Source organism: Callorhinus ursinus, unplaced genomic scaffold (assembly GCF_003265705.2).
Source record: "Callorhinus ursinus isolate GAN/ISIS: 27379988/994484 unplaced genomic scaffold, GSC_fseal_2.0 scaffold34, whole genome shotgun sequence".
NCBI classification, from domain to species: domain Eukaryota; kingdom Metazoa; phylum Chordata; class Mammalia; order Carnivora; family Otariidae; genus Callorhinus; species Callorhinus ursinus.
The window spans coordinates 4,870,164-4,897,510 of record NW_027397096.1 but is presented as its reverse complement, the minus strand read 5'-3'; the positions used below and the strand labels follow the sequence as shown (position 1 = coordinate 4,897,510).

General features: G+C 55.0%; 1 protein-coding gene across 5 annotated transcripts in view; it reads left to right on the top strand.

Moving 5' to 3' along the window:
* The window catches only part of KSR1 (kinase suppressor of ras 1), a 145,403-nt gene that overhangs the window by 94,954 nt on the left and 23,102 nt on the right, over positions 1-27,347 (top strand). For 2 of the 5 annotated variants that reach the window (XM_073879384.1, XM_025851469.2), the window contains exons 3-11: positions 6,888-7,035; positions 11,140-11,599; positions 14,443-14,447; positions 16,985-17,045; positions 19,203-19,286; positions 20,817-20,878; positions 20,979-21,085; positions 24,107-24,275; positions 26,199-26,240. In XM_073879384.1, the coding sequence (XP_073735485.1) occupies positions 6,888-7,035; positions 11,140-11,599; positions 14,443-14,447; positions 16,985-17,045; positions 19,203-19,286; positions 20,817-20,878; positions 20,979-21,085; positions 24,107-24,275; positions 26,199-26,240 (1,138 nt within the window). The other 3 variants (XM_073879381.1, XM_073879380.1, XM_073879382.1) reach the window with 3 other exon arrangements.

The window sequence follows — 27,347 nt, the reverse complement described above, 5'->3', positions numbered from 1 at the left end:
ACACTGTGCCCCATGGGCCAAGTTCAGCCCACCACTGTTTTTTGTACAGCCTTGTAAACGAAGAATGGTTTTCACATTTTTAACTGCTCGAAAAAAGAAGAAGACTGTTTCGTGACACGTAAGAATGATAGGACATTCAAGTTTCAGTGTCCATGCTTTTATTGGAACGCGGCCTCACCCATTTGTTGACGTATTGTCCAGGGCTGTTTTGGCGCTCTGATGGCAGGGTTGAATAGTTGTGACGGAGACCAGATGGCCTGCAGAGCTGAAGATCATTCCCTCTCCGTTCGGGAAAAGCCTGACAATCCCTGTTCTAGGTACCTCGGGGCTCCTGGGAGACACAAGACAAGCTCTCCAGGAAGGTGGGGCCAGCCCCTGGCGTGACAGCACATGCCACCAGAAGCTGGAGATCTGGTCCCAGGCAGAGTTAGGAAGCACTGGTGTCCTCCAGAAGGCGCGAGGAGAACGTAGGGCCTAGAAAAGGAACGTGGGGGAGAAGACCCTGGGAGGCCACCTGCAGCCAGAGCTCAACCTAGCTCGGCACAGGGGTAGGGCCGGGTGTGGAGCCAGGAAAACCGGATGTGACCTGTGATGCCAAGTAAACTCTGCCCTGGGCAAAAGGGCTCACTTGATAGAGCAAGCCCTGGCTGGGACTAGGAAGAGGTGGTCATGCCTCAGCCTTCCCAATCAGACTGGGTGGTCTTGGGCAAGTTACCTACCCTCTCTGAACCTTATCACCCATCTCAGGATGTTATGAGGACTGTTAAGTGCTGACCTCTGCAGTTCATCTAGCAGAGCCCCTAGCCCATAGGAGATGCATAATAAATGCTCATCACTTGCCCTTTCTTCACCTCCTCAACTTCTCTCCTTTGACCTGTATCCCTCCACCTCTACATCTTACCTACCCGACCGCTGACCCATCTTTCTGAGGCTTTTAAGCCCAGACATACCAATGCATAGGCCAGAGACAGCCACTTCTTGGAGATTCCAGCCTGGCTCCCCACTCTGAAAGCCCCCACCCTGTCTTGTGGGAGGAAGGGAGGCAGGTCCAGACTTCTCCTGGGACGTCTGGGAGCTTGGGCTAGGCTGGGGTTGAGCTGAAGGAGTGTGGGCCTCATGAGAAGACAGGCAGGGGTCAACCCCAGGGTGCAGCCCTGCCCTACCCCAGCCAGACCTACCTTCTGGGCATTCTCGGATACTTTCTGCCCTGGGCTACTTTAGCCAGACTGTCTACCCTGCAGCCTGTCTTCTCTCCTGGTCCCCAGCCTGAGAAATTCTGATTTGATTGGTCTCAGGTGAAATGTGAGCATCAGGATCCTTTAAAAGTCCCCCCACCCCCAAACCAGGTAATGCCAGGGTGAGGCCAGGGTTGAGAGCCACTGATCTAATTCAGCCAAACCCACTCATTTTATAAATGATGAAACCAGACCCCAAGAGAGGGGTAGGGACTGGCCCAAGGCCATGGGGCTTCCAGGGAGCAGGTCTGGCCCTTCCTTCACTACGTTGTCCGGCTGGGAGGAGGTGGAGAGAAGCCTTCCAGAAAGTGGCTGGCTTCTCCTGGGAGGAGGTTTTTCTCATTTCCCAGCGCTGAGATAGGAGGAGATGAGCCCAGGACTGGCCTGTAGACCAAGCCAGTACCCCGTGGACAAAGCTGTCTGTTGATCTCCATGGAAACCCCAGAAGGCTGCCCATTCCAGGCCCTCACTGTCTCAGCCCCACCTGTGCCTCCCAGAATTCCCAGCTGTTGTCACCTAAGGCTCACTGTCCCTCTCCCTCAGCCCCAGCCGTGCGCAGAGGAACATCTGGCAGGTGTTGCCTTGTCAACTGTAGGCACGTAGACTCCCCACCTGGGCTGCCAGAGAAACTCCCTTGCTCTTCCCCCTCTCTTTCCCCAGCTGCCCCCCTGGCCTCAGAGGGGTGTGCAGGGGTCTGCATCACCATCCACAGGGCTCTGGGGGTCCACCTCTGGCCTCTCTGGTGTGACCAGTCCCAGGGGAACATCTGTGGTAAAGGTTCCTGGCCCTTTCTTTAACCTGCAGCCAGGGAAGTTGGTGGGGGGGGGGGTCGGGGGGACGCCCCTGCACCCACACACCAGAAATCTGGGTTCTGCAAATGGACCTGGAGAGCTAGCAGCACTGACCCATCCTGCGCTCTGGGGCCAGAAGGCTAGCTAGAAACACAAAGTGTAGGTTTGCTTCTCGGCCTTCCTTTAACCCAGGCCTTCACCGGAATTCTGCCTGGAGCTGCCCAAGGTTCTTGTACGTGGCCCACAAAGAGGCGTTGGAGCCCCTGGCATTTCCCTTCCTGACTGACCATGGCGAGTGTGGCCCACTCTCCGTGTCCGCCAGCACAGGTTTCTAAGTATAGACCCCAGGCAGCCCCGTGGCTGCTGGTAAGTCCCAGGATGCCATCTGATACTCATCCTGGCCCCTGACATGACCTGCTGCCAGTTGCTGAGGGGAGGGGACAGCTGTGTTTGGCCCGGCCCATCCCCGCAGCCTGCTCTAGAGAACAGAACCGGCAGGTGAATTACCATAGACCAGGAGTGACCTCAGCCCTCTACCAACCCTGCTGTCTAATGATCATCAGGAAGAATAACTTCCCATCACCTACTGGAGGACATAGACTGGGACTTGAAGGAACTGGCCAAGGCCGGGAGCCAGTGTTCTCTGGAGCTCTTGCTCTGTCCCAGGTTCTCACCGCCACTTCTGTGCTCAGGTGCAAACTGGAGCCTTGCCGGAGCCGGGGCTTGGAGTCCCCTGCACTGCCCGGGCAGCCCTGTCTTCCCTTCTTGGTTTCTAGTTCCTGGTTTCTTTTTAAACAGAACCTGGGATGGGGTGGGCAGGAATTCTCCTCGAGGCAATATGGACTCTCAGTCTTTACCCCCTCCCGAGAGCCTCAGTCCGGGTCCTTGGCTTTGAGACAACTTGTCATCTTCCCCGTGCCTCCAGGCAGGTGGGAGACCCTCTGAGGACTGTGGGGCCTCTCAGGCTTGAGGGGGCTTCAGAGCAGCAGCTTCACCTGCCCGTTTCTTGGCGGGCATGTGAGGTCACCTGCAGCAGTTGGTGAAACTCATTCCCTAATGTGCTTTCCATGTGGAGGTGATCCAGAGAAGTTGCGCGTGGTCTAAAAGACCTTCTTAACTCAGACTCAGCCGTGCCTGTCGCTGCGGGTGGGCAGATCACATCCATATGTGAGGTTTGGGGGTGCCGAGTTATGGAGGGCCACAGCTGGAGGAGATACCAGGGCAGAGGGAGAGGGAGACTCCCCACTAAGCAGGGAGCCTGACGTGGGGCTCGATCCTGGGACCCCAAGATAATGACCTGAGCTAAAGTGAGACAGTTAACCGACTGAGCCACCCAGGTGCCCCCAAATCAGCTATTTTAAAATAAAGATCCAGTTTGTTTGTTTTTTTATTTTCTTCTTTTTCTTCCTTTTTTTTTTTTAGAGTAGGGGAAACAAGTGGGGGAGGGGCAGAGGGAGGGAGAGACTCTTAAGCAGGCTCCACGCCCCGCCCAGCAGAGCCTGACTCCGGCTCAATCTCTCACAACCCTGAGATCAAGACCTGAGCTGAAATCAAGAACCGGAGGCCTAATCCACTTTGCCACGCAGATGCCCCCAGATTTCCCTATAGTAAGATCTGGTAACCCTCCCATTGCCTCCCCTCAGACCCCAACACTGAATGAAGGCAGAGGGTGGGGTTCTGATTAGCATTGTCCTTGCTGCTGTTGGGTTTCTTGTTGTCCGGTAAAGAAGAGAAGTGTCTTTACTACTAAAAGATAAATCCAGAGGGCCACATCCCCGCTGGTCTCATTTCTTCCCACGGCCTGGCCCTGAGGCTTGTGTATTTGAGACCCTTACTCTACCAGGTAACTTGCTGACTGGTGGATAGCTTTTTTTGGCCGCAGCTTTTAGGGGAGAGTTCAGTGATCCAACCCTGGACGGGGGGAGGGGTTAGGGAATGGAAGGAGCAGTCAGAAATGATGACCATGACCATGTGCTAGCACTCTTCATTTCATGGATGGACATGCACAGTTCACACCCTGGGAAGCTAGCTTTAGTAGAAGTTGCTGATCAGACAGAGGCAGGAGCAGTTCCAGTTTTAAGTGGGCCCCTTGGATTGGCTCTACTGTCCCAGTCCCCCCCCCCCGCACCCCCTATTTGTCTTGCCAACCCCTGGTTTGAATTGGAGCCTAAAGAGAGGGCAGAGGAGGAGGAGGGTGGTCTCTGCTGCCTCGGTCCTGTGTGGTGGGGCTAATCCATGAAGCCTCATGGCAGTGGGAGAAACTTTCCAGCTAATTTGAAACTTTAAGGGAATAGCTTTTTTTCTTCTTCTTCTTCTTTTTTTTAAGGGAATGGATTTGAACATATTCTTTCTCTTTCCTGGGGGGGTTACTTCTCTTTGATAAAGAACAAAGAATTTCCATTTCATAGTATAGTTGTGGTTTTTCTTTTTTTTCCAGAAAGCAGGTAGAAATTAATTCCTTTAATTTACTTTGAAAAAAATTATTTCCCTCAAGCTAGCTGTTGCCTCCCAAGGCTTTGCCAGGTTGAGGAATGACAGCAGGGGAATAGTTGAAGGAAGTTGGGATCCCACACACGTGGATTTGGCCATTCCTTAGGTTGCCCTGCCTGAGGTCTCTGGGGCTCGGGCAGGTGCACCCTCGCCCACCCTTGCTGAATTGTGCTGAGCCGAGAGAGTATACAAAGCACTGGGCACACTGTCCTGGCAGATGGTTTGTCATAATAAACGTACTTACTATGTTTGAGAACTGGAAACTTGGTGTGGGTTGGGAGGAGAGGAATAGAAAGGAAGAAAATCCCTATTTGCATGATAATTAGATTGGGGATTGGGTTTCTAGGCTGGTTTCTGAATCTCTGTTCTGGAGAACTGCTGAGTCATCACAGCCTGGGGGGAATACACATTTGGTGAGCACGGAGAACACTCCGGGGAAGGGTGGGGGGTCGTTTTGTGCAGTTGTGTGAAGCTCGATGTCACCGCCATTTGTTCTTGACAATATTGCCCAGTTGGCTTTCATAGTAGAGGGAGGGGAAAGATGTCGAAACTGCATTTTGATGAAGAGCCTCTTAGAGGCCAATAAAGACACATGGATTAAACAAAGCTGAGGCCTGGGGACGTTTATCTGACCAGGCTCCTGCCTGTGCTGTTATCAGCGGTTTCCTATGACGCTCTTGTTATATCATCTGGAAGGATTTCTGACAACCAAGGGTTTGTCCAGCCAGTGATGAGCTTCTTGGTGCTTTTTTCACATCTGTTTTTCCAAATTTCAGTGTGAATCACTCTAAAGAGCTATGAGATTCTTGTCCACAGTCCTGGAGATTGAAGAATATACTGATAAGACGAAAAGATTGTGGGGGTGGGGGTGGGACATGGCCAGAGCCCAGGCCTCAGCGGTGGCCCGCACCACCAGCATCGCAAAAAAAAACCCAGATCATTGCTCTAAGGACTCACAGCCAGTATCTCCGTCAGGTTCAGGTTCGACAGCTAAGTCTATGATTTACAGCCACGTGAATGGACAGTAACTCTTTCTAAAAGAAAATTACACAGCGAACTGACATCAATGAAAATCAGCTTAGGTTCTGAAGAACTACAAGCTGTATATGAATCATTTGCTGTGGGATGTGGCCTTCCCTCACATAGGAAATCTGGAAAATAACGAAAGGGGCCAAAGAAGAAGAAGAAATATCCTGATCCCTAGTCCCACCCCTCCTTCCCCGCCCCCCCCCCCCCCATCAGGTAGCTCTTTGAGCTTTCTCTGTGCTCGGCCATATTATATTGCTTTGCAGTGACTTGGTTTTTTATGTCAGTTACCTGCAAGCCCCTGGAGGCCACAGACATGTGCTTCTGTCTGCTCCGAACTGGGTATCACATATGGCTCAAAGCAGTCAGAACCGGAGGGGTTTTCTCCCTTCTTGATGAGAAGAGCGAGCACAAGCTTTGAAGTCAGGCCTTGATTCAAATATTCACTCTCTGTATTAGTTTTCTGTTGCTGTATAACAAATAACCACAAACACAGCAGTTTAAAGCATCCCCCATTTCTTAGCTCACAGTTCGGCAGGAGGAGAACAGGATGGAGGATCTCACCAGGCCCAAGAACTTAAGGTGTCAGCAGGGCTGGCCTTTTACCTGGAAGCTTTGGGAAGGAGCCGTGTCTAGGTGCATTCAGGTTGTTGGCAGAAGCCAGTTCCTTCGGGCTGTAGGTCTGAGGCTCCCTTTTCCATGCTGGTCCGCCAGGGGCCACTCTCTCTCCGAGAAGCCCCCCTGCGTCCCTTCCCATCTGGCCCCTCCATCCTTAGAGGCCACAGGGAGTCCTTGTCGTACCTGAGTCTTGCCTTTCCTCCCTGCTACCTTGAATTCTTGAGAGGTTTTGACTGAGAATTAAATAAGGCGAGGTAGTTAAGGTCCTAGACGGTGTTTCGTGAGGGTTAATTCTTTTTAACCCTTCTCTCGTTGAGCCAGTTTTATTTGGAATCTATCTTGTCTAATTCCGATAGAGCAAAATTGCAAAGGGTCGTCTTTATCTGAAGTTCTTGTCATTCTAAGAAGTTGTCATGATTCATCATTTTTCTGTGCAGAGGCATAAAAAGAAACAAGCGGGCAACGTGCCCTCATCATAACTTTGGTTTTTTTTCTGTTCTTCCCCCACCCCAGCCCTGAAGCTTTGGTGTCTCAACCTCAGCTGCTGTCTCTGGGAGTGCTGGGGGTGGGGGCGAGAGCTAGCTGCCTGTGTCCTCGGACAGGTGGTGGCTTCTGGTCCCGAGGCCGGCCTGCCAGCACCTGGCCCCTGCCACTCAGCGGGGGAGCCCAGCCCAGGCCGGCCTGACTGCTCACCAGCTCCCTGCCTCTCCCTTCTGTGCTTCCTCAGGAGATCCTCAGCGAGCTCACGCTGGATGCCCTGCTGGACATGAACGAGGTCAAGGTGAAGGAGACGCTTCGGCGCTACGGGGCCAATGCCGAGGAGTGTAGCCGCCTGCAGTACGCCCTTGCCTGCCTGCGGAAAGTGACGGGTCTGGGTAGGTAGGACTGGCCTCCCCAGTGCTGAGGCCGGCCCCATCGGCTCCCTGTCCCTCCAGCGGGGCTGAAATAAGCAGGTTTCTCTCTCCAGGTCTGTCCTGCTTCCCTGGGGCCACTGACTCGGGTGGGGCAAGTATGGCCCAGGGTTTCTGGGGCAGCTTGGAAAGGGCAGAGAGTGTGTGATCTGAGATAGAGGGTTTGCATCCCGACTGCTCTGGCTAGGATGAACCCAGGGAAGCTTCTGCCATCGCCAGAGACCCCAGTCCAGCCCACTGGGTGGGCCCTGTGTGATTACCCGTTTTGAGCACATCTGTTGGGCTCTGAACCCTCCCTCGGCTCCCTGCATTCCAACCCCCTCCCCAGCCCGGCTCACCCCCAGCCTGCTTCCTACCTTCTCCTGTCCCCATTGGCTGCTGGGCTGTGTGCTCAGAAGGCAGAAGCATGATGAGAGAAATTGTGTGGTATTTCAGCTGTGAGTGTGTACATGGCCGCCCCAGGCAAAGTGTGTCATCCTGGCATTATGAGGAGTTCCTTGGGAATTATTTACAGGCTTTTTAAATCTTGCCTTGGAAACGGCTTTAAACGCCGTGATTTCACATTCCCAATACCATACCGATAAGGCTTTACAGTGAGCCTAATGAATGGAATTAGTCCCATTTTTAATGATCGGAGCCACCTGTCTTATTTCTGGCTGACTGAGGCTTAAGGAAGCTACTGGGTTTATAGTCTGCTTGATCCCTTTCCCCGCCCCCCCCCAGAGGTGATTGGGCTTGATTTCTTCCTGGACCCCCTTGTCCCAAGTCCTCCTCTGAACACAGAGCCCAGCATGGAGAGCTTCACTCAGTTCTGAAGACCTCGACAGGCCAGGCCTCCCAGCAGGGGCCACAGAATAAACGTGAGAGAGACATAGTCCACATTCTCATGCCCACATTTTACAGAGGAGATGGAGCCCAAAGAGGGGAAAGGGCTTCGCTGAGGACACCCAGCAGTGGGTGACAGAGCTAGGATTCCAGCCTCAATCTTTGTGGGTGGCTAGCTTGTTTCCACATTGTGGAAATTTAGAAGTACTTGCCACCCAAGCTGGGACTGGGGTGGGTAACTTGTCAGCCTTCCCTCCTTATGCCTGAATTGTAAAGAATTGTGGAGGAGCCAGCAGTCGAAGAGGGGAGGTGACCTATTTGTGTTGGGAAGGTGACTGCCCGTCCTAGGTGCCAAGCTAGGGACATCACCAACTCATTAACGCGAATTTATGAAGCCAGGCACTTGACATGTGTGTAGCAGCACCTTTTTTTTTTTTTTTAAGATTTTATTTACTTATTTGAGAGAGAGAGAATGAGAGACAGAGAGCATGAGAGGGAGGAGGGTCAGAGGGAGAAGCAGACTCCCTGCAGGGAGGCCGATGCAGGCCTCGATCACAGGACTCCAGGATCATGACCTGAGCTGAAGGCAGTCGCTTACCCAACTGAGCCACCCAGGCTCCCCAAGTGGCAGCACCTTTTTAAGTGGTGGTGGGGAGAACCTCTTGTAGCTAGAGCATCAGCGGCATTGGGTGAGTTATCTGGGGTCCCACACTTGGCATGCCCCAGAGCTGGGTTTCTTCCTCAGAGGGGGGCTTTTCTACTATGCCCCAGAGGAGGGCTCTGGGGAGGACAGGGTCTTTTCCACATCCTTCTCATCTGGTCTCAGCTTGTGGTACCTCTACGTCCGCAAGAGGGTCCTGGCCACACCTCACCCAAATGGGTCTGCCCAGTGGTGACCATACTCCTGGCGCACCTGCTGGGGACCGGGTGGGGACTGTGATCGCCCTGCCTCTCAGATCCTGTGGTCATAGTCTTTATTGCAACTAACTGGGCTTGGTGAGAGCAGTCTAATTGCAGTAAAGATGGACCGTGGAATCCATCTGTCTCGGCCCAGCACTCCTAGAATCTGTGGGACCTTGGTCTGTGACTTAACCCCACCATGCCTGTTTCCTCATCTGTACGTTGGAGGTCATAACACCATTCTCTCATTGTGTTGTTGTAAGGATGAAATGAGTGACCATCAAGTACTTAGACCAGAGCCTGGCGTATATTAGTGCTCTTTTCAGTATTAGGTTTGCGGGGTCCTGGAAAATGTTGAACACATTTGCCTTGTGGCCCCTGGTCTTACTTAAGAAAGGTGAGTGAAGGATGGTTCTCCATGCCAGTGGCCAGTGAACAAGGGAGATCATTTCTGCTGATGCTTTAGTCCCTAATCCATAGCACACGTCTCTAATCACTCCCCAGCTCTTCCTATTGAGTGACTCCAGAGTCATTCTCAAGAGCCACTGCCGGTTAACTGGTGTTGGCATGCGTGTTGAGGCCCATGTGCCATCCCTGGGCGGCTCAAAGCAGCGGAGATTAAATGGGCAGTCTGAAGCGTTTGGGACTTGTTTCCTTGGGTGGCGGACTTGCGCGTGGATCATGGGACTCGCTCTTCCATCCCCTCAGGAAGAGATAGGCCAGAGCCTCCTGGAGGCCAGGCTCTAAGTTACAGTTGTGGCTGCAGGTTCTGTAAGAGCAAACAAAAGGAACACATGGACTGAGTCACTCACTCCATGGAGTGGATTCCTGAGAAGAAAGTCTTGAGGCAGTGAAGTAGGGGAAAAGGTCCTTGAGGAGGGAGGACATGTACAAAGAGCCCTTGAGCATTGTGAAGGCCAGTTTCTCTCCACCATCCCTGATCAATGCCTGTCCGGGCTGGGCTGGAGCACCTCTGATGACAGCTCTTTGGCTCATCAGGCTGAGCTGTATTTGTAGGCCATTCAGGCTGGACAGCCTGTGGGAGGAGGCCTAGTGCCGTGGTCGGGACCGAGGGCGCTGTCCCACCTCGCGCTTCGCCGCCTGACCTTGTCAGCGTTCCTGGCCTCCCTGACGTGCTGGGAAGACTGAGCGATACAGGGCAGAAAGCACAGAGGTGGAATAACTCCAGTGTGGAAGGTCGTTTTGTCTTGAGTCAACGTTGACCTTCCCGTACTTTCCCCTCACTGGTAAAATGAGGAGGGAGGTGTCTTTTCCTTCCCCGCATTGGGGTCTCTGTAGACAGGCTCCTTTCTCGCTGCCCCCAAACCTTTGGTATCTCTCCATCCCATATAAGCTCCAACCTAAAGTCCTTGGCGAGGCCGCCGAGATCCCTCCTGAGCTGGCCTCTTGCAGCTCTCTAGCTCGTCCTGACCTCTCCAGGCACGAGGAACTCCTCGTAGTCACCAGAAGGTGGGCTCCCTGCCTTTGCATGTACTGTTTCCTCTGCCTGGTGCACCTGCTTCACCTTCTCCAGCTGGCTCAGCCCAAACGCCGCCACCTCTGGGAAGACCCCGACTTCCAGGCTAGTTAGGGTCCCCCTTCTCCATGCTCCCTCAGGGCCTGGGCGTCTCTGTCTCAGCACGCTGCTGTCCTGCTGTTTGGACTCTCGGAGCACAGTGGATGTCTTTTTTCATGGCCTGACACCCGGCATCCAGCATATGCTCGAATGAATGGACAGACTGGGCCGTTGAGTTGGAACTGCCCAGAGCCTCAAGGTCTCGGGGGTCCGCTGTGTGGGCAGCCAAAAGTCACGGGTGCCTCTCAGAAGGAATTGGCTATTGATCCTCTTCTAACCGGATTTCTGTCCTACAGTAAATTCCCAGGGCAGATTACTACTGAAGGTTGGTACGCCCCTTTCCTGGTGTTTGAATTTTCTTGACATGGAGTTATTCGCTTTGAGCACCCCAGCTTCTCCTTCTTGACTCTTAAAGATCAGTTACCACTTCCCTCTCTGAGGTCACCCATTTTGGGGCTGGGTTTCCCGGCTTGCTCCCCACAGACCTGCCAGCAAGAATCCTAGACGAGCCATTCTGTCTCTGGGCCTCATTTCCCTTCTATAAAATGGGGACAGTAATATCTGAGCTGGTGGCCTCAACAGTCACAGACGACACGGGTGGTGATGTGTGTGCGCGAGAGGCCCGTATAAAGGCTGCGAGTCGAAGCCTGCCGAGAAGGGACCGTGCAGCCCTGGGCAAGGTGTTAACCTCGGGGCCCTGGCCACCTCACCCAGCTAGTAAGTCCCTCTAGCTCTGACCATCTGTGACCCCACTTCTTGGCCCACAGGAGGAGAGCACAAAGAGGACTTGGGCTGGAGTTCACTGGATGCCCGGCGGGAAAGTGGCTCAGGGCCTTCCGCGGATGCCCTCTCACCGGCCAGCCTGCCTTGGCCCCCAGGGGGCACCCAGCTGGGCAGAATGGGCGGCAGCACCCAGGGCCCCCGCTCCGTGTCTGTGTCCGCTCTGCCCACCTCAGACTCCCCGATCCCTGGCCCCTGTGAGGGCCTCTCGGACACCTGTATCCTCCTGCACACCAGTGGCCGGCTGACCCCCCGGGCCCTGCACAGCTTCATCACCCCTCCGACCACACCCCAGCTGCGAAGGCACACCAAGCTGAAACCGCCGCGGACGCCGCCCCCGCCCAGCCGCAAGGTTTTTCAGCTGCTGCCCAGCTTCCCCACGCTCACCCGGAGCAAGTCCCATGAGTCTCAGCTGGGGAACCGCATTGACGAGGTCTCCCCGATGAGGTGAGTGTTCCCGCCAGGCTGGTGCTCAGTGTGCCATCCACTGAAAGTTCTGTCTACGGTTTTCTCATCATAAAGGGAATATGGGCTTTATTTTCAAAGGACAAATAAAATCAACCGACCTAGAAGGGTGCAAAGTGTAAAGTGCCTCTGTGTCTCAGTCCACTCTCCGGGCTTCGTTAGCAGTTTGGACCGAATCTTGCCCGCTAGGTTCTTTTCTGGACATGTGCGTGCACGCGCCGTCGTGCACACACACACAGAATGGTACCATGCATCAGTAAGGATAGACTGGGTTCTGCTGCAGTAACCCCTAGTTCTCTGGGTCTTAAAATGACAAAGATCTGGGCGCCTGGGTGGCTCAGTTGGTTGAGCGACTGCCTTCGGCTCAGGTCATGATCCTGGAGTTCCTGGATCGAGTCCCGCGTTGGGCTCCCTGCTCAGCAGGGAGTCTGCTTCTCCCTCTGACCCTCCCCCCTCTCGTGTGCTCACTCTCTCTCTCAAATAAATAAATAAAATCTTTAAAAAAAAAAAAATGACAAAGATCTATTTTTTTGCTCATGCCACTGTCCACTGTGGGTCGGCCTCATTCCAGGTCCCAGGCTGACAGAATAGCCACTTTCTGGAACACTGTCTGGAACATTCCACTAAGGCAGAGGGAAAAAGAATTTTAGCTGTACACACTAGTAATTACATGCTCTTTCCTGCAAGTTCCACTCACCATTCATGGCTCCACCCAAACAAAGGAACCAAGAAATGTAATTCTCTCATGTGCCCAGGTAGGGAGAACTGGAATATCTGGTTGAAACCTCTAATGATTATCAAATACCATGTACTCTATTCTAGAACCTATTTTTTTTTCCTCCAAAGGTTTATTCATTTATTTGAGAGAGAGAGAGCATGCAAACACGAGCTGGGGGAGGGCCAGAGGGAGAGGGAGAGAGAATCTCCAGCAGACTCCCACTGAGCACAGAGCCCGACGTGGGGCTCGATCTCACAACCTGAGCTGAAACCAAGAGTCGGATGCTTAACCAACTGAGCCACCCAGGTGCCCCTAACCTATTTTTTTCCACTTACCTTGATATCTGAGAACTTCACGTCCATACATTTTAAAATATGTTACTCTTTTATGTAAAAAATGTTGTTAACCTATATACTTAAATAGGTACTAATGGTGACATAGTGCAAGACGCAGAAGCTTCCTAGCTCCTGTAGGTTGCAGGGGCCGATGGTGTGCGGTTCCCCCACCATTTTTCCTCCCTGTTCGCCCTGCAGAGCCAACCAGGTTACCGGTTTTGCATATACCTATAATTATTCAAACTACCTAATCTTTTTGACTTCATATCATTGCATCGTATAGTGTTAACTATCTTCTCTCAGGTCACTGTCGGTTCTGCTACTATAAGAATTGCCCTCATCAGTGTACTCTTGTGGGCAGGGCAGAGGGGAAGGAAGGAGTTTTCTTTTTTCTTTTTTTTTTTTTAAAGATTTTATTTATTTATTCGACAGAGAGAGACAGCGAGAGAGGAAACACAAGCAGGGGGAGTGGGAGAGGGAGAAGCAGGCTTCCCGCCGAGCAGGGAGCCCGATGCGGGGCTCGATCCCAGGGACCCTGGGACCATGACCCGAGCCGAAGGCAGACACTTAACAAGCCACCCAGGGGCCCCAGGAAGGAGTTTCCTTTGGGTGCTTCCTACCTTCTTGTACCTCTGAGGGTTGAGGACTTGGCTTTTCTCCTGACACGGGCTCTCCTTTTCTGGTCTTGGGTAGGCTTGCTCCCCGTGTCCCAGTGTAGGCTGTCCTGGGTCCCTTATGGGATGGGCCCTGGACATCTCTGATGGTTTTGAGTATGTCACCCAAGGAGAGAAATCCATGCTGTGACCTACCCTGCCACTCCTCATCAGGCTGTCCTGCTGGGGCCCGGTCCTCCCCCACATCCCCCAGAAGGGACTGTAGCCTTCCTCCCCTTCTGGATCCTCCTCTCCCAGAGAGTGTTAACTACCATGGGGACACATGGATGTGGGTCATCAGAGGGCATCTCAGTGGGTAAACCCAATGCGTCTGTTTCTCATCTTCCCCCTAAGAAGAGCATCAGAAGGACTCTGGTCTCATTCTGGGCTCTGGGCGGAGAACAGAGCCTCAGGCAGATGCCTCCACGTCCTCAGATCCCACAGCTGGTGAGCTGGGCCTCACCCTGGGATTCTGAGTCGGGTCCACACAGAGCCACTAGAACTAGCCCTGACATGGACACTCAGGTCACCTTGTTGCTCTCAGTGAGCCCAGAGGGCGGACTAGGTGGCCTAAGTCTCCCCCAGTTTTCTTCGTTGCCGGGATAGTGGCGCCCCTTGAGGAGGCTGGCGCAGGGCATGTCCCCATCTGGCCCTCCTTGAGGACCGCCTTTCTGTTCTCACAACTGTGATGGTCCTTCTGCTCCAGCCACCTCCCCGTCTCCTGCCTGGACCCTGAGCGCACCGCCTCCCCCCGCCAGGGTTCTGGGCGGGCTGTCCCCGCTTGCGGGTGTGTGACCTGGGGAGACTGTGAGGCTGTTTGCTCAGTTGTGAAACGGAGCGAACCCTACCAGGCTGCGTGGCTGGCGAGGCTTAGATAAGCTAATGTAGGAAGCGCGAAGCGCAGGGCTAGCTCCAGTGCCCACAGGGGGTAATTTCTAGCCCTTTCCATTGAGGAACTGTCTTCATAGTCACGTGGCCAGCTTGGCCCCACGCACCAGGGACGCAAAGCCCTCACCTGAGCACGTTGCCCGCTCCCTCCTGGTTGGGGGGGGGGCTTCTGGGGAACACGCTGAGTCAGCATGGTGACATCATCCCTTCTCTCTCTTTTGTCTCCTGCAGGTTTGGTAAGAGTGATTCATTTTCATCCCCTCTGCCACCCGGGGAAATCGTGTTTGTGTTGCTGTCCCCGTCAGGGGTGGATTTCCCTGACCCTCTCTCGGCCTACTCGGCCTTTGCACCATCCAGAAGCAGAGGTGCTGGGAAATGCCTCGCGAAATACCTCTCGGACAGGTGGCCTCAGCCCAGCCAGGAGCCACTCTCTGCGAAGCAGAGGCCTGGAGAGCATCTTGGGCCGTGGACGGTTCCCACTCAGGCCCTGTCTGTAGCTGGCCCTCCCCACGGGGGACCTCTGGCAGGGAGCCTTGCGTGCTGGGCTGCTGCAGTCACCCAGAGGCGCGCCATCCGTCTGGTGTAGGTGGATGTCAGCTGATGTCCTGGGACCCCTCTTCTCAGGAGAGAGAGAGGCAACCTGGAGGCAGGAATGTGACTTGACTCTGCATGAGGCCCCAAGGAGATGGGAGGGTGTGAATGGGAAGGCCCCTTTAGGAGGGGCGGAGGGAACCCCGGCGGCCCCTGATCCCTTTTTCGAGCCGTCCACCTCCAGGTTGGCAGCAGGGTCTTGCACTGGGCTGCTCTGTAGGGCTTCTCTCTCCCGAGGCAGAGCAGAGGGCAACAACCACGCCTCTGGGGTCTGCTTTGAATTGTCTCCCTGGAAATGCAGAGATGTCTGGTTTGGGCCTGAGCAAAATAGCCATTTGTTTTTGTCCTATCCTGAGCTGGCTAAGCGGAGTGATGGAGCCGTCAGCAGGGTCTAAGTGACGGGGGGCGGGTGGGCAGGATGGCAGGCCAGAGCTCTGCCAAAATGAAGCTGGCTGCCGGCTAACCACGGGGCCATAGGGTGAGCAAGGAGGGAGGCTGCGCTGCCCCTTCCCCGGGACACGGGCGCAAACTTCAGCGCTTTGGGGGAGAATTGAGCACCCACATCCCTAGGACAGCCCATCCTGTCAGCCTCCCAGTTGCTGCGGTAACGCAGGAACCACAGCAGTGAGACTTCAGGGCGAGTGTTCCATCTAGATCCAGGGCACCGGATGCCTGGCCCCCATGCTGTCTCCCCTCCCCCCTGTCCCACGCCCGCAGCAGACATGACCAGTCAACCACAGGGGGTGTATGTGGTTGAAATCTCGTTTTTCCAGGGTCCCTTTCTCTTAGGCTGGCAGCCTAACCCCTTTTGGACCCAGGTGCTTTGCTGGCTTTGGCTGCTCCCAGGGACGTGGATCCCAGGAGTGAGTTGGGACAAGTCAGCCCCAGGGCAGACGTGCCAAAGAGAGCTGGGCTAGTGTGATGGTGGGTTCCTGAATCACCACGGGGTAGCAGAGGACCCTTTGGTCCTGATCAGACTCCCCTTGGTGTGGGAGGAGGAGTCAGCACCTGCAGCTCACCCTCTCTATGTGCTCAGGTATATGGTGCTTGGCATTAGGTGAACCAGCACTTAGTGAGCACCAGGTGTGTGCCCGGCCAGCACATTTGGAGAGGGGGCTTGTTGCTGACTCCGGGGACGGGAGACAGCCGCACATCCCTCAAGCACCATGTTCCTGACTTTTCTGGGTTATGGTTCCTTTTGATAACTGGATAACAGTTTAGACCCTCCTTCCAGGGAAAAGCCCACAGAGCTCACCAGTCCAGAGGGTTTCCCAGAACCCCTGAAGCCCCTCAGGACACAGTTGAGAGCCCGCCCTCCAGGGGGAGCTAGGCGGTGCTGAGTAGGCACAGAAGCAGGACGGGGAAGAAGGGGAGGAGCGGGGGTGCCCAGGCAGAGATGGGGCAGGAGGCAGTGGGACATGTGGGCTGCCATGGAGGGGTCGCCTCCAGCTGCCCCTCCACTGCCTGACCTGTCAGGCGTGACTGGGGATGCAGTTCTAATGGGGAACGCAGGATTAGGGCAGGGAGAGCCTAGGGTGCCCTCCAGGAAGGCAGACGGAATGCTCACCTCAAAGCTCGTTCCTGAGTGAGACTCCTCTGGAAGCCAGTGGGACTGGCCCACGTGGGGCTCTGGTGAAGCTTCACCATGTCCTTGCTCTGCCTGCCAAGGTCTGGCACTGGAGGCTCTGAGAGCACAATCTCAAGGTGCTTGTGGCTGCAAAGGTACTGGGGACGTTAACTAGCCCCAAACCCTCCGCCATCAAGGGCCAGAGACGACCTACCCACTAAACAAGAGACCCGCATTAAGCCCTCGCAAACCAATGACCTATGGATGCATCTGTGCGGGAGTGCAAGAGGTGGACATCGGTGGGGACTTCTGTCCTCACCGTTGCTTTGCCTTCTGCCTCTCGAGGCTGCCTTTCCCTGAAGCTAGGAGCCACACGGGGATGGTTTCCGAACCATGTGCGGAGACCAGGCAGTAACGTTCCCAGGAATAGCAGGGCCAGGCATGAGGGTAACTACGCTGCCCCGTTGGTCTCCCTGGCCTGTCCCTGGTTTGCATGTTCAGGGACACCTTTATCTCCTGTTCACTAAGTCTTCTCACCCACCCAGCCTGTGATCTGTGATCTAGAAGGGCCACAGGCACAGGCCTCCTCGGCCGACCTGGACTCTTTCCCTGCAGATCTCCCACACGGATCCCCGCAGATGGTACGAAGGGATATCGGGCTGTCGGTGACTCACAGGTAGGTCCAGCCAGGCTGGGACTGGGAGGGGGCCCAGAGCTGAGCTGGGCTGGGGCCTGCCTGGGCTGGGGCCCCCACTGAGGGGTCGCTCTTCATCGCAGGTTGAGGTGGGGGGGGATTCGTTCTGATCCCTGTTTCTCGGGGCTTTTTGCCTCTGGTCTGTCCATCACCTCTGTGAACACAGCCCTGCACCCACCTGGAGCCCCTGCCCGTCACCAGTGGCTGTATGGGCTTGCTGGACCCTCCCCGACCCCACCCCTGCACTGAGGGAAAACACAGGTGTCGGTCTCAGGGAGGAGGAGCTGAGAGCTTCCTGCAGGTCCAGCGTGAGATCGTGTGACGCCTACAGCTGGCTGCACATCAGAGCCCATGAAGCTTTGAAACCCCAGACTCCCGTGGCCCATCCCTAAAGTTCTCGGCTTGGCAGTCTGGATTTCCAACAACTTCTAGGGACTCTGGTGGCTGGTGCGTGTCGGCATGGGCTGATATGGGCCCATGACATGGACTGGCCCGAAGGCGTGGCCTCGGCACCTGTGAGGCTGGTGTGTGTCACAAACAGCACGTCTGTCACGCTGGACAACCTGCAGAACGGCGCCTCGGGTTGCCTGTGCTCTGGCCGTCCCTGCTAAAGGCTGTCGGGAACACGACAGGGCACGCTTGTCAAGAGCTTTGCGACTTGTGGCAGCCTTTCGTTTCCCCCTGGAGCGTGAGCTGAGCTGCAGTGAGCCTGGGAGGCTGGCCCGGAATTCTTGCCCACAGGTGGAGACCCGCTGGGGCTCTGGGGCCTGAGTAATTTGCCTGAGGTCGCACTGCTGGTAAGATAGCGGCTTGCGTCCTCTGGCCAATGCCCAGGCCCCTCTGGAGCCTCGTCAGGGCTGATCCCCGTGCACCGGAGTCTCGTGGAGGAGAGGCTGTGGCTGAGGCACCACAATGGGGACCCCTGGATGCATTACAAACCATTCTGTGTTCGGTTGTTACTGTGATAGGCTCTGCTTTCAAAAAAATCTGTTCCTCCAACAATGTGAGTTCTTTCTGCCCCTCGGCCTCTCCACCCTGTGGACTGCCTTAGACTTTTTCTGCTTTTTCTCTGCTGGACACCACCCACTCAACCCCTGTCCTTCCTTCCAATCTATATCTTTTGTGTTTTTTTAACTTTTAAAATTTTGATTTAGTTTGGATTGAAAGACGTTCAAAAATCAAGGGGTGTAGAGGGTTATCCAGGCGCTCCCCTCCTGCTGCCGCCGCCCCCAGCCCTCTGGGTCCCCCTGTAGGCAGATCTTGGCGGTTTCTTGGGATGTTTTTATACAAGCAAACACGTATGTGTATTATACACACTGTTCTATCCTTTGCTTCTTTTCTTGTAAAGATGGAGGCATCATTTACATAAAGCTGAGAGCCCAAATGCATTTTTACATATGGATACACCCATGTGTACCACCCAGGTGAAGCTCCAGAGCATTCTAGCCCTCCAAAAACTTGATCTTCGGCCCCTCCGGGTCCATCGCACTACCACCCAGGGGTTACTGTTCACTTCTGTCCTCACTGGTTACTTTTTCCTGTATTTGAACTTCATATAGATGGAGTTATGTTGTACTTTTTTCCCTGATAGTGTAATTTGGAGATCATTCCGTATTTGCGCAAAAAGAGCTTTCTTGTTTTGTTTTCTGGCCCCACGGTGTCCGATGGTGTGGTTGGATGGTACTTTGCATCGTCAGCCGTCTGCACACCTCAACGGCATAGGCTGCTCTCAGTTTTTTACTGCTGCAGACCCGCGGCGGGGAGTAACCTTGTCTGTACCTCATTTGACACCCGCGGGAGTTTCTGTACCTCATTTGACACCCACGGGAGTGTCTGTTGGATCAGTTCCTACAACGGGAATCGCTCGGCATGCGCACTTGTAATTTCGATGGCTGCTGCCGGAGAGCTGGCATCCGTGACCACACTGACTGGGATTTTGGCAAGGATTACATTGTGGCTGGGAACTCTGAATGCCCGGGAGCAGGCAGTGGGCCTGGGCATCCCTGCCCTGGGAGAGGGCACCGGTCGCTCCAGGATGAAACCCTGTCTCCTGGTTTCCCGGCGCCCCCCCCCCCCCCGCCCCGTCCAGGCTCTGGTCTCTGAGCCACGTGAGCGTTTTCCTGTGTCCACCTCCTGCAGGTTCTCCACCAAGTCTTGGCTGTCCCAGGTCTGCCACGTGTGCCAGAAGAGCATGATGTTTGGAGTGAAATGCAAGCATTGCAGGTGATGCGCGGAGGATGGAAGGGGTGGGGGAGGCGAGTGAACGCCATACATTTAGTTTAGTACGAGTCCTACTACTTGATTCATCTTGGCCTTAGGTTAAGTCAGAGTTCACGGGAACCCCTTTGGGAGTTCTTAAAGCTACTATTTATAATCCCATTCGGCATACTGTGGTGTAATCAGCCCTCTCTAGAGAGATGAAGGAAGCATCGAGCAGACATTCCCAGAAGAAGGGGAAATTTGAGGTGGACTTTGAAGGTTGAGTAGAAGTTTACCAGGGAGACCCAAGGAAGAAAGAGCATTCCAGGTGTTGTACCCTGTACAAAGTCCGAGAGGAATGGGAGGACTTTTCTGGAAGCTCTGCGGAGTTCTGAAGTTTATCCTCATGTGTTAGCACACAAGTTGGGGAGAAGGGTCAGGCGGGGGTGAAAACAGAGATGGCTCATGGTGTTCACAGAAGAGGAGAGTTCAGGGAGAATGTTGCTTCTATACAAACACAGCTTTCTTGTTTCGTACCATTGTGCTTTCTGGTGGGACAGAAGGACAAAGAAGGGAACAGCACAGGGGGCAGAGTGTCCTTTGTTGCTTGCAGAGGATGGACCTGGAGTCTCTGCTCCTGGATCACTGCCCCTCCACTGCTTTGTGACCTGCGGCAAAATGCTTGCTCTTTCTGGGCCTCATTTTCACAAGTGGGCAGATGATTCCGGGTCCTTTATCTATCAGGATGGCTTCCAGATTCTGAGCTAGTGTGTGTAGGAAAAGCATTTAGGATCCCGCCAGACCAGAGGCGACAGGTCTCACGCGTGTCTGTTGGATAAATTGTGTTTTCCTGATGATTCCCCTGACCACCAGGGAGACACCACCAGAACTTTCCACCAGTCTAGGTCTTCTGTGGCTCCTGGCTTTAAATTGGGGACCTCCCGCTCCCTTTCAAGCCATGCCTTTCACACGGAGAGCATAGAATGACCTCTGAGCCCCACGCTCTTCGACGATCGTGGTGTGAGGTTGGTAGGGCCCCACTGTCGACCCATTTGATTGTCGAGAACCCCAAGACAGGGTGCAGCAGATAGGACCAAACTGAGGGCCTAGGTCTTTCCATTTGGGCCCGTGCTGACCCTCAGACCATGTGGCCTGTGTTGGAATGCAGCGGGAGGGGCTGCCCCTTGCATCCCTGGGATCCCTTGGTCATGTAGACACTCTCCTTCTGATTCATCTTTTTTGTAAGTTCAGATTTTGGTCTCTAGTTTTCTGAATGTGAGTGGAGGGTGTCCTTTTCTTTAGAGAAGAGAAATAGACGTGTGACCCACAACAGGTTGAAATGGGTATGATTAAAACTGCTTTGCTGGGCGGTTAGGCAGACAGTAGCTGCTAGGACGATCAACGTGGAATATTCCAGACGTCTGGGTTAATGTCTGTTGAGAAGTGCGTGGAGATCAAGGCAGTCAAGAGTGAGTGTTGCCTGGAGCCCCCGTGCATGCCCTGGGAGCCCCAAGTCGCCCTCCGTGCACTGACCCTGCTGCCTTCTTTCCCCAGATTGAAATGTCATAACAAGTGTACAAAGGAAGCCCCTGCCTGTAGAATATCCTTCCTCCCACGTGAGTGTTCCGCTCTTCTCTGCTTTCGGGGGTTGGGGTGGACTTTTCTGTAGCTTGATCTGCACCCTGCTAATGGTTCCCCCTTTTCCTTTTTACCTAGAACCTAGGCTTCGGAGGACGGAATCTGTCCCCTCGGATATCAACAACCCAGTGGACAGAGCAGCTGAGCCCCATTTCGGAACCCTCCCCAAAGCACTGACAAAGAAGGTACACGGGCGGTGGCCCACGGGTCAGCTGCTTCTGCCGGGAGAAGCCCCCACCCTGCCCCGGGACTCCTCCTGTAATGTGGGGGTCTGGCAGGGAAGTGGGGCATGTAACGCAAGGCCAGAGGGTGGCCTTCAGGGATCCTGTTGTTAGCCATTTCGTAGACTTCACGTTGATGTCCAAATCGTAGTTAATTGCCCGTGACCACCTTCCCCGGTTTAATGGAACATTTCCCGGGCACTTACTGTGAGTTGGGAACTTTTTCCATTGATCTTTCTTTTGATCTTCATAATGGTTCTAAAAATCACATACTCATCACATTTTAGATGAGGACCCTGAGCACAGCCCCCCCCCCCCCCCCCGTGAGCGAGGGGCAGGCCCAGAGCAGGGGTCCTCTGCCGCTACAACAGATTTGAAAGGCGAGTCTAACAGGCCTTTCGTGGCCCCCAGACACAGGTGCGCATGGTGTCTATAAGACGCCTGTGCTCATGGTGGCTTCAGATGGCAGCCCCCTGGTGACCATGCAGCTGGTGGCCTCCCCCCGGGCTGCTGCCGGTGTGGCTGTGGGTTTTCAAGTGTGTTGTGCCCCAGCCCCAGACCAGGGCTTAGCAGGCCCTTGCCTCCCTACGGAGGGGCATGCGACTGGCTTCTCCGTGGCTTGGGCCGGACTGGGGAGAGGTTGGGGCAGGGAGAAGAGAAGCAGGTGGTACGGCCCATTAACACCCGGGACCCAGAAGGTGCAGCCTGGCGGGAGGGCTGCTCCACATCTTACTACCCGACAAGGGAGGCCAGTGCCTCAGAGCTGACCGTGCGTATGGGCCCGCTCCTGTCCTCTCTCAGCCTCCCTCCGCCTGTCATTGCATTTTCCCCCAACTGTGGTGTTCCCACCAGGGATGGAGAGGTGGAGTGGAGAGGTGTAGGACCACAGCTGAACTCCAGTCCCGACTAGTCAGTCCCCTTTCTTGCCTCAGAGCAAGTCCCTAACGCCTCAGTTAGGGACCTTGGGTGAGTTCCCTTACCTCTCTGAGCCTCAGCTTCCTAGTGTGGAAAGTGGGGACAATCATGCTTCGTTGACAGGGTGTTGTAGGGGTAACGAGGGGACAGACGTTCACGAACTTGCTGGTCTGGAGCGGCGTTGTCCAGCCTGTCACAGACACAGACACACTTCCTCGCGAGGGACACTAGGCACCCCCATCTGTCCCTCCCACCCTGCCAGCATTGTCTTCTTGTCTGGCAAACACCAGATGAACCCCCCCATTTACACCGTCCCCCCACACCCACACTTGTCAGTTCTTCAGAACTCACTCAGAGCCCCTCCTCCTCCAGGAGGCCCTCCTGCATGCACCTGCCCGGCCCTGACCTGACATAGTTCTGGGTGGTGCCTCCTCTTACCTCACCGAGGGCACTGACCGGCCGTCGTCCTTCCCTCACCCCGATTTATGGTTATTCTCATAACACGAGCTAAAGGTCACTGAGGTTTCGCCAGGCACTGCGCCGAGGGCCGTGCATTTGGCCCAGTCATCTAAGGGGCCGGCGTGTGTCTCCAGCCTCTTCTCTAGCTGCCCTTGCTCATAGTGGCTCTGCCTACTCCTACCTCGGGGCCTTGGTTGCCACCCCCCCATTCCCGCTGCCTGAAACACACTTCTCAGCATTTACGCACTCAGTCCTCGGGGAGGCCTTGCCGGGATGTGGGCTGAGGACCTGTGTCCCCAGCAGGTGGCTGCTCTGGAGGGCGGGGCCTCATGGTCTTGCTCCCGCCTGGTCCCTGGTGCCTGCGTCGCAGTCCAGCACACAATAGGCAGTGCAGACGTGTTGGTAGTAAACACTGAGCCCATGAAGCAGCAGCCGATACCCCCATTTTATCGGGAACCACCGTGGCTCAGAAAGGTGGGCTGATTTGAACCAGGTCACATGGGTGCTGAGTGGAGGAGCCGGGATTCAACCTGCCTCGTGGCTACTCTCCCTCCCCGGGCTGGCCCAGCCCTGAGGAACAGGGATCACTGCAGGGTCACTGCAGGGTGAGCAGGGAGAGGAAGGGCTCAGGGGACCCAGCTCCCTCCCCCACCGGTCTGTGGCACCAGGTGGTGGGGGCTGTCCCTGGACTGTGAGGCCCACTGTAGCTTTGGTGGGTTCTGGGGTGCCCTGGAAACCTGAGAGCCTTTAGGGCCTGCAAAACAGAAACCTGTAGAACTCAGCCTTTAACCCAATTTGGCACCAACTTTTTGTTTTAAAGATTTTATTTTTTAAGTAATCTCTATACCCAATGTGGGGCTTGAACTCACAACCCCGAGATCAGGAGCTGCATGCTCCTCCGACTAAGCCAGCCAGGCGCCCCTGGCCCCAACTTTCTTGGCCAAGGAATTCCAACCCTGTCCCCTGAGGGATTGGAGTTTGAGTCTGGGAAATCGGTCAGGGCCAGAGTCCCACCTGTAGCCCTCTCTCCACTGGCCCTTTGACCTTGCTAGGCCCCTGGGCAGTCCTAGCCAGTAGGTGTGCAAAAGAGTGGAGGGAGCATTTATTAGACACCACTGTGTACCACACACTAAACACTTGTCAGAGGCTGTATTCATTAAAAAGAAAAAAACCTCCTGTGTGCTCTGCTCAGAGCCGGGCACTGGGTGTATGATGAGCAGGCGCGGTCCCTGCCCTCACAGGACACACAGAATTTTCTGAAATTCTTCAGAAAACCCCCCAAGACAGATGCATTTGACAAAGTGCAAGTGCCCTGAGGAAGCGTGCTAGCTATAGGAGGGTAAGGGGGAGGAGTGTGGTCCCCCCTGGGCTCGAGAAGAGCTTCTGGGAGGAAAGTATGTTTGAGCTCAAGACAGATGAGCAGGAGTACCTTAGGGGATGGGCATCAAGGTGAGGGGCTTGAAGATTAGACCGGTACAATGTCAGGATGCCCTGGGCAGACTTCCTTGTTTTTAGGCAGGGAGGGGAGGGTCTCAGCATGGGGTATGGGAGGGGCAGGCCAGGCAGGGCGGTGACAGTCCCTGCCCACTTCTGGTGTCTCTGGTCCCACAGGAGCATCCTCCGGCCATGAACCACCTGGACTCCAGCAGCAACCCGTCCTCCACCACATCCTCCACGCCCTCCTCGCCGGCACCCTTCCCAACATCATCCAATCCATCCAGTGCCACCACGCCCCCCAACCCCTCTCCTGGCCAACGGGACAGCAGGTTCAACTTCCCAGGTACCGCACCTCGGGGCTTTTGTGTGCCTTCAGGATGGGGTCCAGTGTCCCTTCTCAGCACGCGCCAGCAGGCTCAAGGTCAAACACTGCCAGCACTAAGAGCCTTTGCCGGGAGCCAAGCTCAAGTATGTTACCGTATTTACACCTGATGAGAGCTCTGCAGTAGGTGCTGGTACCACACCCATTTTACAGATGGGGACACTGAGGTTCAGAGGAAGTGGCTCGCCCTGAGCTTTGTAACACGTAAGGGACAGAGCCAGGATCAAAGCCAAGTCTGTCAGGCATAAAGCCTGGATTCTTGACACAATCCCCGTACCTTCCCTCCTGCGCTTGGGATCTCATGGGCATTGTTCACTCACAGCTTCTGAGCGCTCAGAAAGCCTGGCAGGAGTGCAGGGAGCTGGGGCAGGCCCAGAAGGCCTGGGAGAGGGACTCTGGGGCTCGATTGCTTACCTGCTCTGTGATCTGAATAAGCTGCTTAAGGGGGAGCTTTTGTTCCCATAAAACAGGAGACCCCGTGAAGTTGGGATTAGGTTATTCCCACCGTGCGGATGAGGACACTGAGTCTCAGGGGGAGTGCATGCTCTGTAGGGCCAGGGTCCCCCGTCCCTCAGCCAGGCCCGGGGTGTCCCACCTCTCCAAGGTACAGAGCAAGGCCCACTCGCCTATTTCAGGATGAGCCCAGGCCTTGGCCCCTCCTGGCAGCTCCTTGCAGCTGGTCTAGACCCTCTGGGTATTTCGGTTGGCGGCCACTGGGACACTCCAGTTTGCTCTGGGCCCGGTCAGGTCAGGCCCCATCTGTCACTGGCCCTTGGGGCTCCAGGCCCGGGAGGACAGAGGCAGAGCTTTTTCTGTGCCAGGCGACCCTTAGCTGGAGCCACGTGCAGCCAGCAGGAGGCCAGGCAGCCTCTCTCGACCATTCTTACCAGGGTCCTAGGGATTTCTTTCAGGGGTGCTGGGAGACTGAGATTTTGTAGGAATCTTTTCTCTTTTGCCTTAACGTGTGCCTGGCTGGGGATCTCCTGCGTCGTCCCGAGCACACCCATCCCGCCCGCAGTGGAGCCATAGCCCATTGGAGTGACCGTCTCTTTGCATTCTGCTCTGCCATTATGCTCTGAAACTGGGTCTTTCGCTAAACTTCTAGCTTGGGTTTTTCTAAAAGGAAGGCCCTGTTTGAAAAACAATAGCCACAGAAAAAGTCCATTTTGTGATGTCAGCCAGAGCCTCTCAGCTTTCCCTGACGTCTGTGGGCTGGGCCCTCATTGTCCTTTGCACAGAGCCCTCACTCTGTCCAGGATCTATGATCTCGCTGGTCATGGCCGTGCCCGGGGCCCGGCCCTGTGGTTACCCTGGGGAAGGAGTGACTCCTACCATGCACCCACTCTGTACTCTGGGGGGGCATTTCCATTTATGTCGAAGAATAAACCTGGGGAAAGGCTATCTGTACCCCTGTTTTACCATATGACAACTCTCAAGAGTCCAGAACCCCAGCGCATCCCCTTTAGTCCCGATTAAGAGAGGTGGGTTTTTGTTCTGTTTTGGAGGGTGAGGTCGGGTTGCTGAGGCCTCAGCACCTCTGGGCATGAGTGTGGGGCCAAGGGAGGCCGCTCCTCTGCACAAGGCCCAGCCGGCTTTCACAGGCACTATTTCCTCCCCCTTGTGTCTCACCCTTCTGGGCTCAGACACACTTCACAGAGAAGTGAGCCTGGGAGGCGAATGGAAGGGGCCAGGCCTCTGCAGCAAGTCCTCCGGGGCCAGCCCCTTCCCTGCTGGGGGCTCCCGCTAGCACCCATTTCCTTCCAGCTCCCTTTCGCCTTCCTGCATGGGTCACCCTGCTCTGCCCCACCCTGTAACCAGCCCCCCTCGCCAAGCCCCTGCATTTGCTGTTCTGTGTGTGTGACTCACCTCCTCTTCTGTTTAAAGCTGCCTACTTCATTCATCATAGACAGCAGTTTATCTTTCCAGGTGAGTCCTCTGCATGGTTCCACTAACTGCACCTTGCCGTGAGCCCTCTGTCCAGCCCCCCTGGGCACCCCTTCCTCTCAGGTGCCTGAGTCTCACATACACCTGTTTTGACAGCTGTGTATCACGGCTGGGAAAGGGAGCAGGGTGGGTCGCCTTGAGGGGGATTCTTCACAGGGGCAGTGATCTGCTGGGAGGGCCCTTGGCATCTGTCCTGTTCGGCCTCTTGAACAGAGACTATAGGCAACCTACCCAAGGTCACACAGCTGGGAGGTGGCAGAAATCCTGTTTGCAGAGTGAAGGGAGAGACCTTTCTGCCGATGCCTTATGAGCATCCGATAGGATATCTTCCCCCTACATCATGACAAGGAAGCTACTTACAGAAGCTATCTTAGAAAGGGAAGCCAGGTTGGAAAAGTCTGCGGGTTTCACCTTCCTGAGCCTTGCTGCCTCACGCCATCTGCTGGCGATAAGATAAAATGCAGCTTTATTTTAGAAAGTTTCAAGGAGACAACTTTCAATCTCATTGATTCCCTTCCACAAAAATTGTTTTGCCCACCCGCTACGGGCCAACCTTTGCATTTGGCCATATTCCTGCCCCCAGGGAGTTTATGTGGTTAGTACTTATTTTTCCAGCTGAGGATGACAAGCATTTGTATAATTTAGCCATATGAAGTCTCGGTGTGTTTAGACAAAGACTGTAGCTAATTGTTTTTCTCCTGGGTTAAACAGACCTGCCTTGAAGTCCTGGTATTTTGGTTAGTCCGGGCTTTTCTGTTCTCCAGCCCAGCTCCATTAGGGGAGCAACTTGGGGCATTTGTAAGTTCTTACAGGACTATCCATATGGCTCTGGCCAGGTGTGTGCAGGCTAGGAGGAAGGGGTCAGGGACTTTCAGTGCTAAAACTGGGAAAGTCCCGGGATCGGGGTCAGCCCCACCTGCCCAGTCTTCGGGCCCCTGGAGGTGTGGACTGTGCATTTCTTGCTCTCGCCTGAGAACGGCCCCGCCAGCCTCCCAAACCCAGAAGCCAAGGGGACGGGGCCTCTGGCTCCCAGCAGAAATGCCAGCCGCTGAGCCAGGCACCAGGTGTCACTAATGAGCCCCCTTAGAG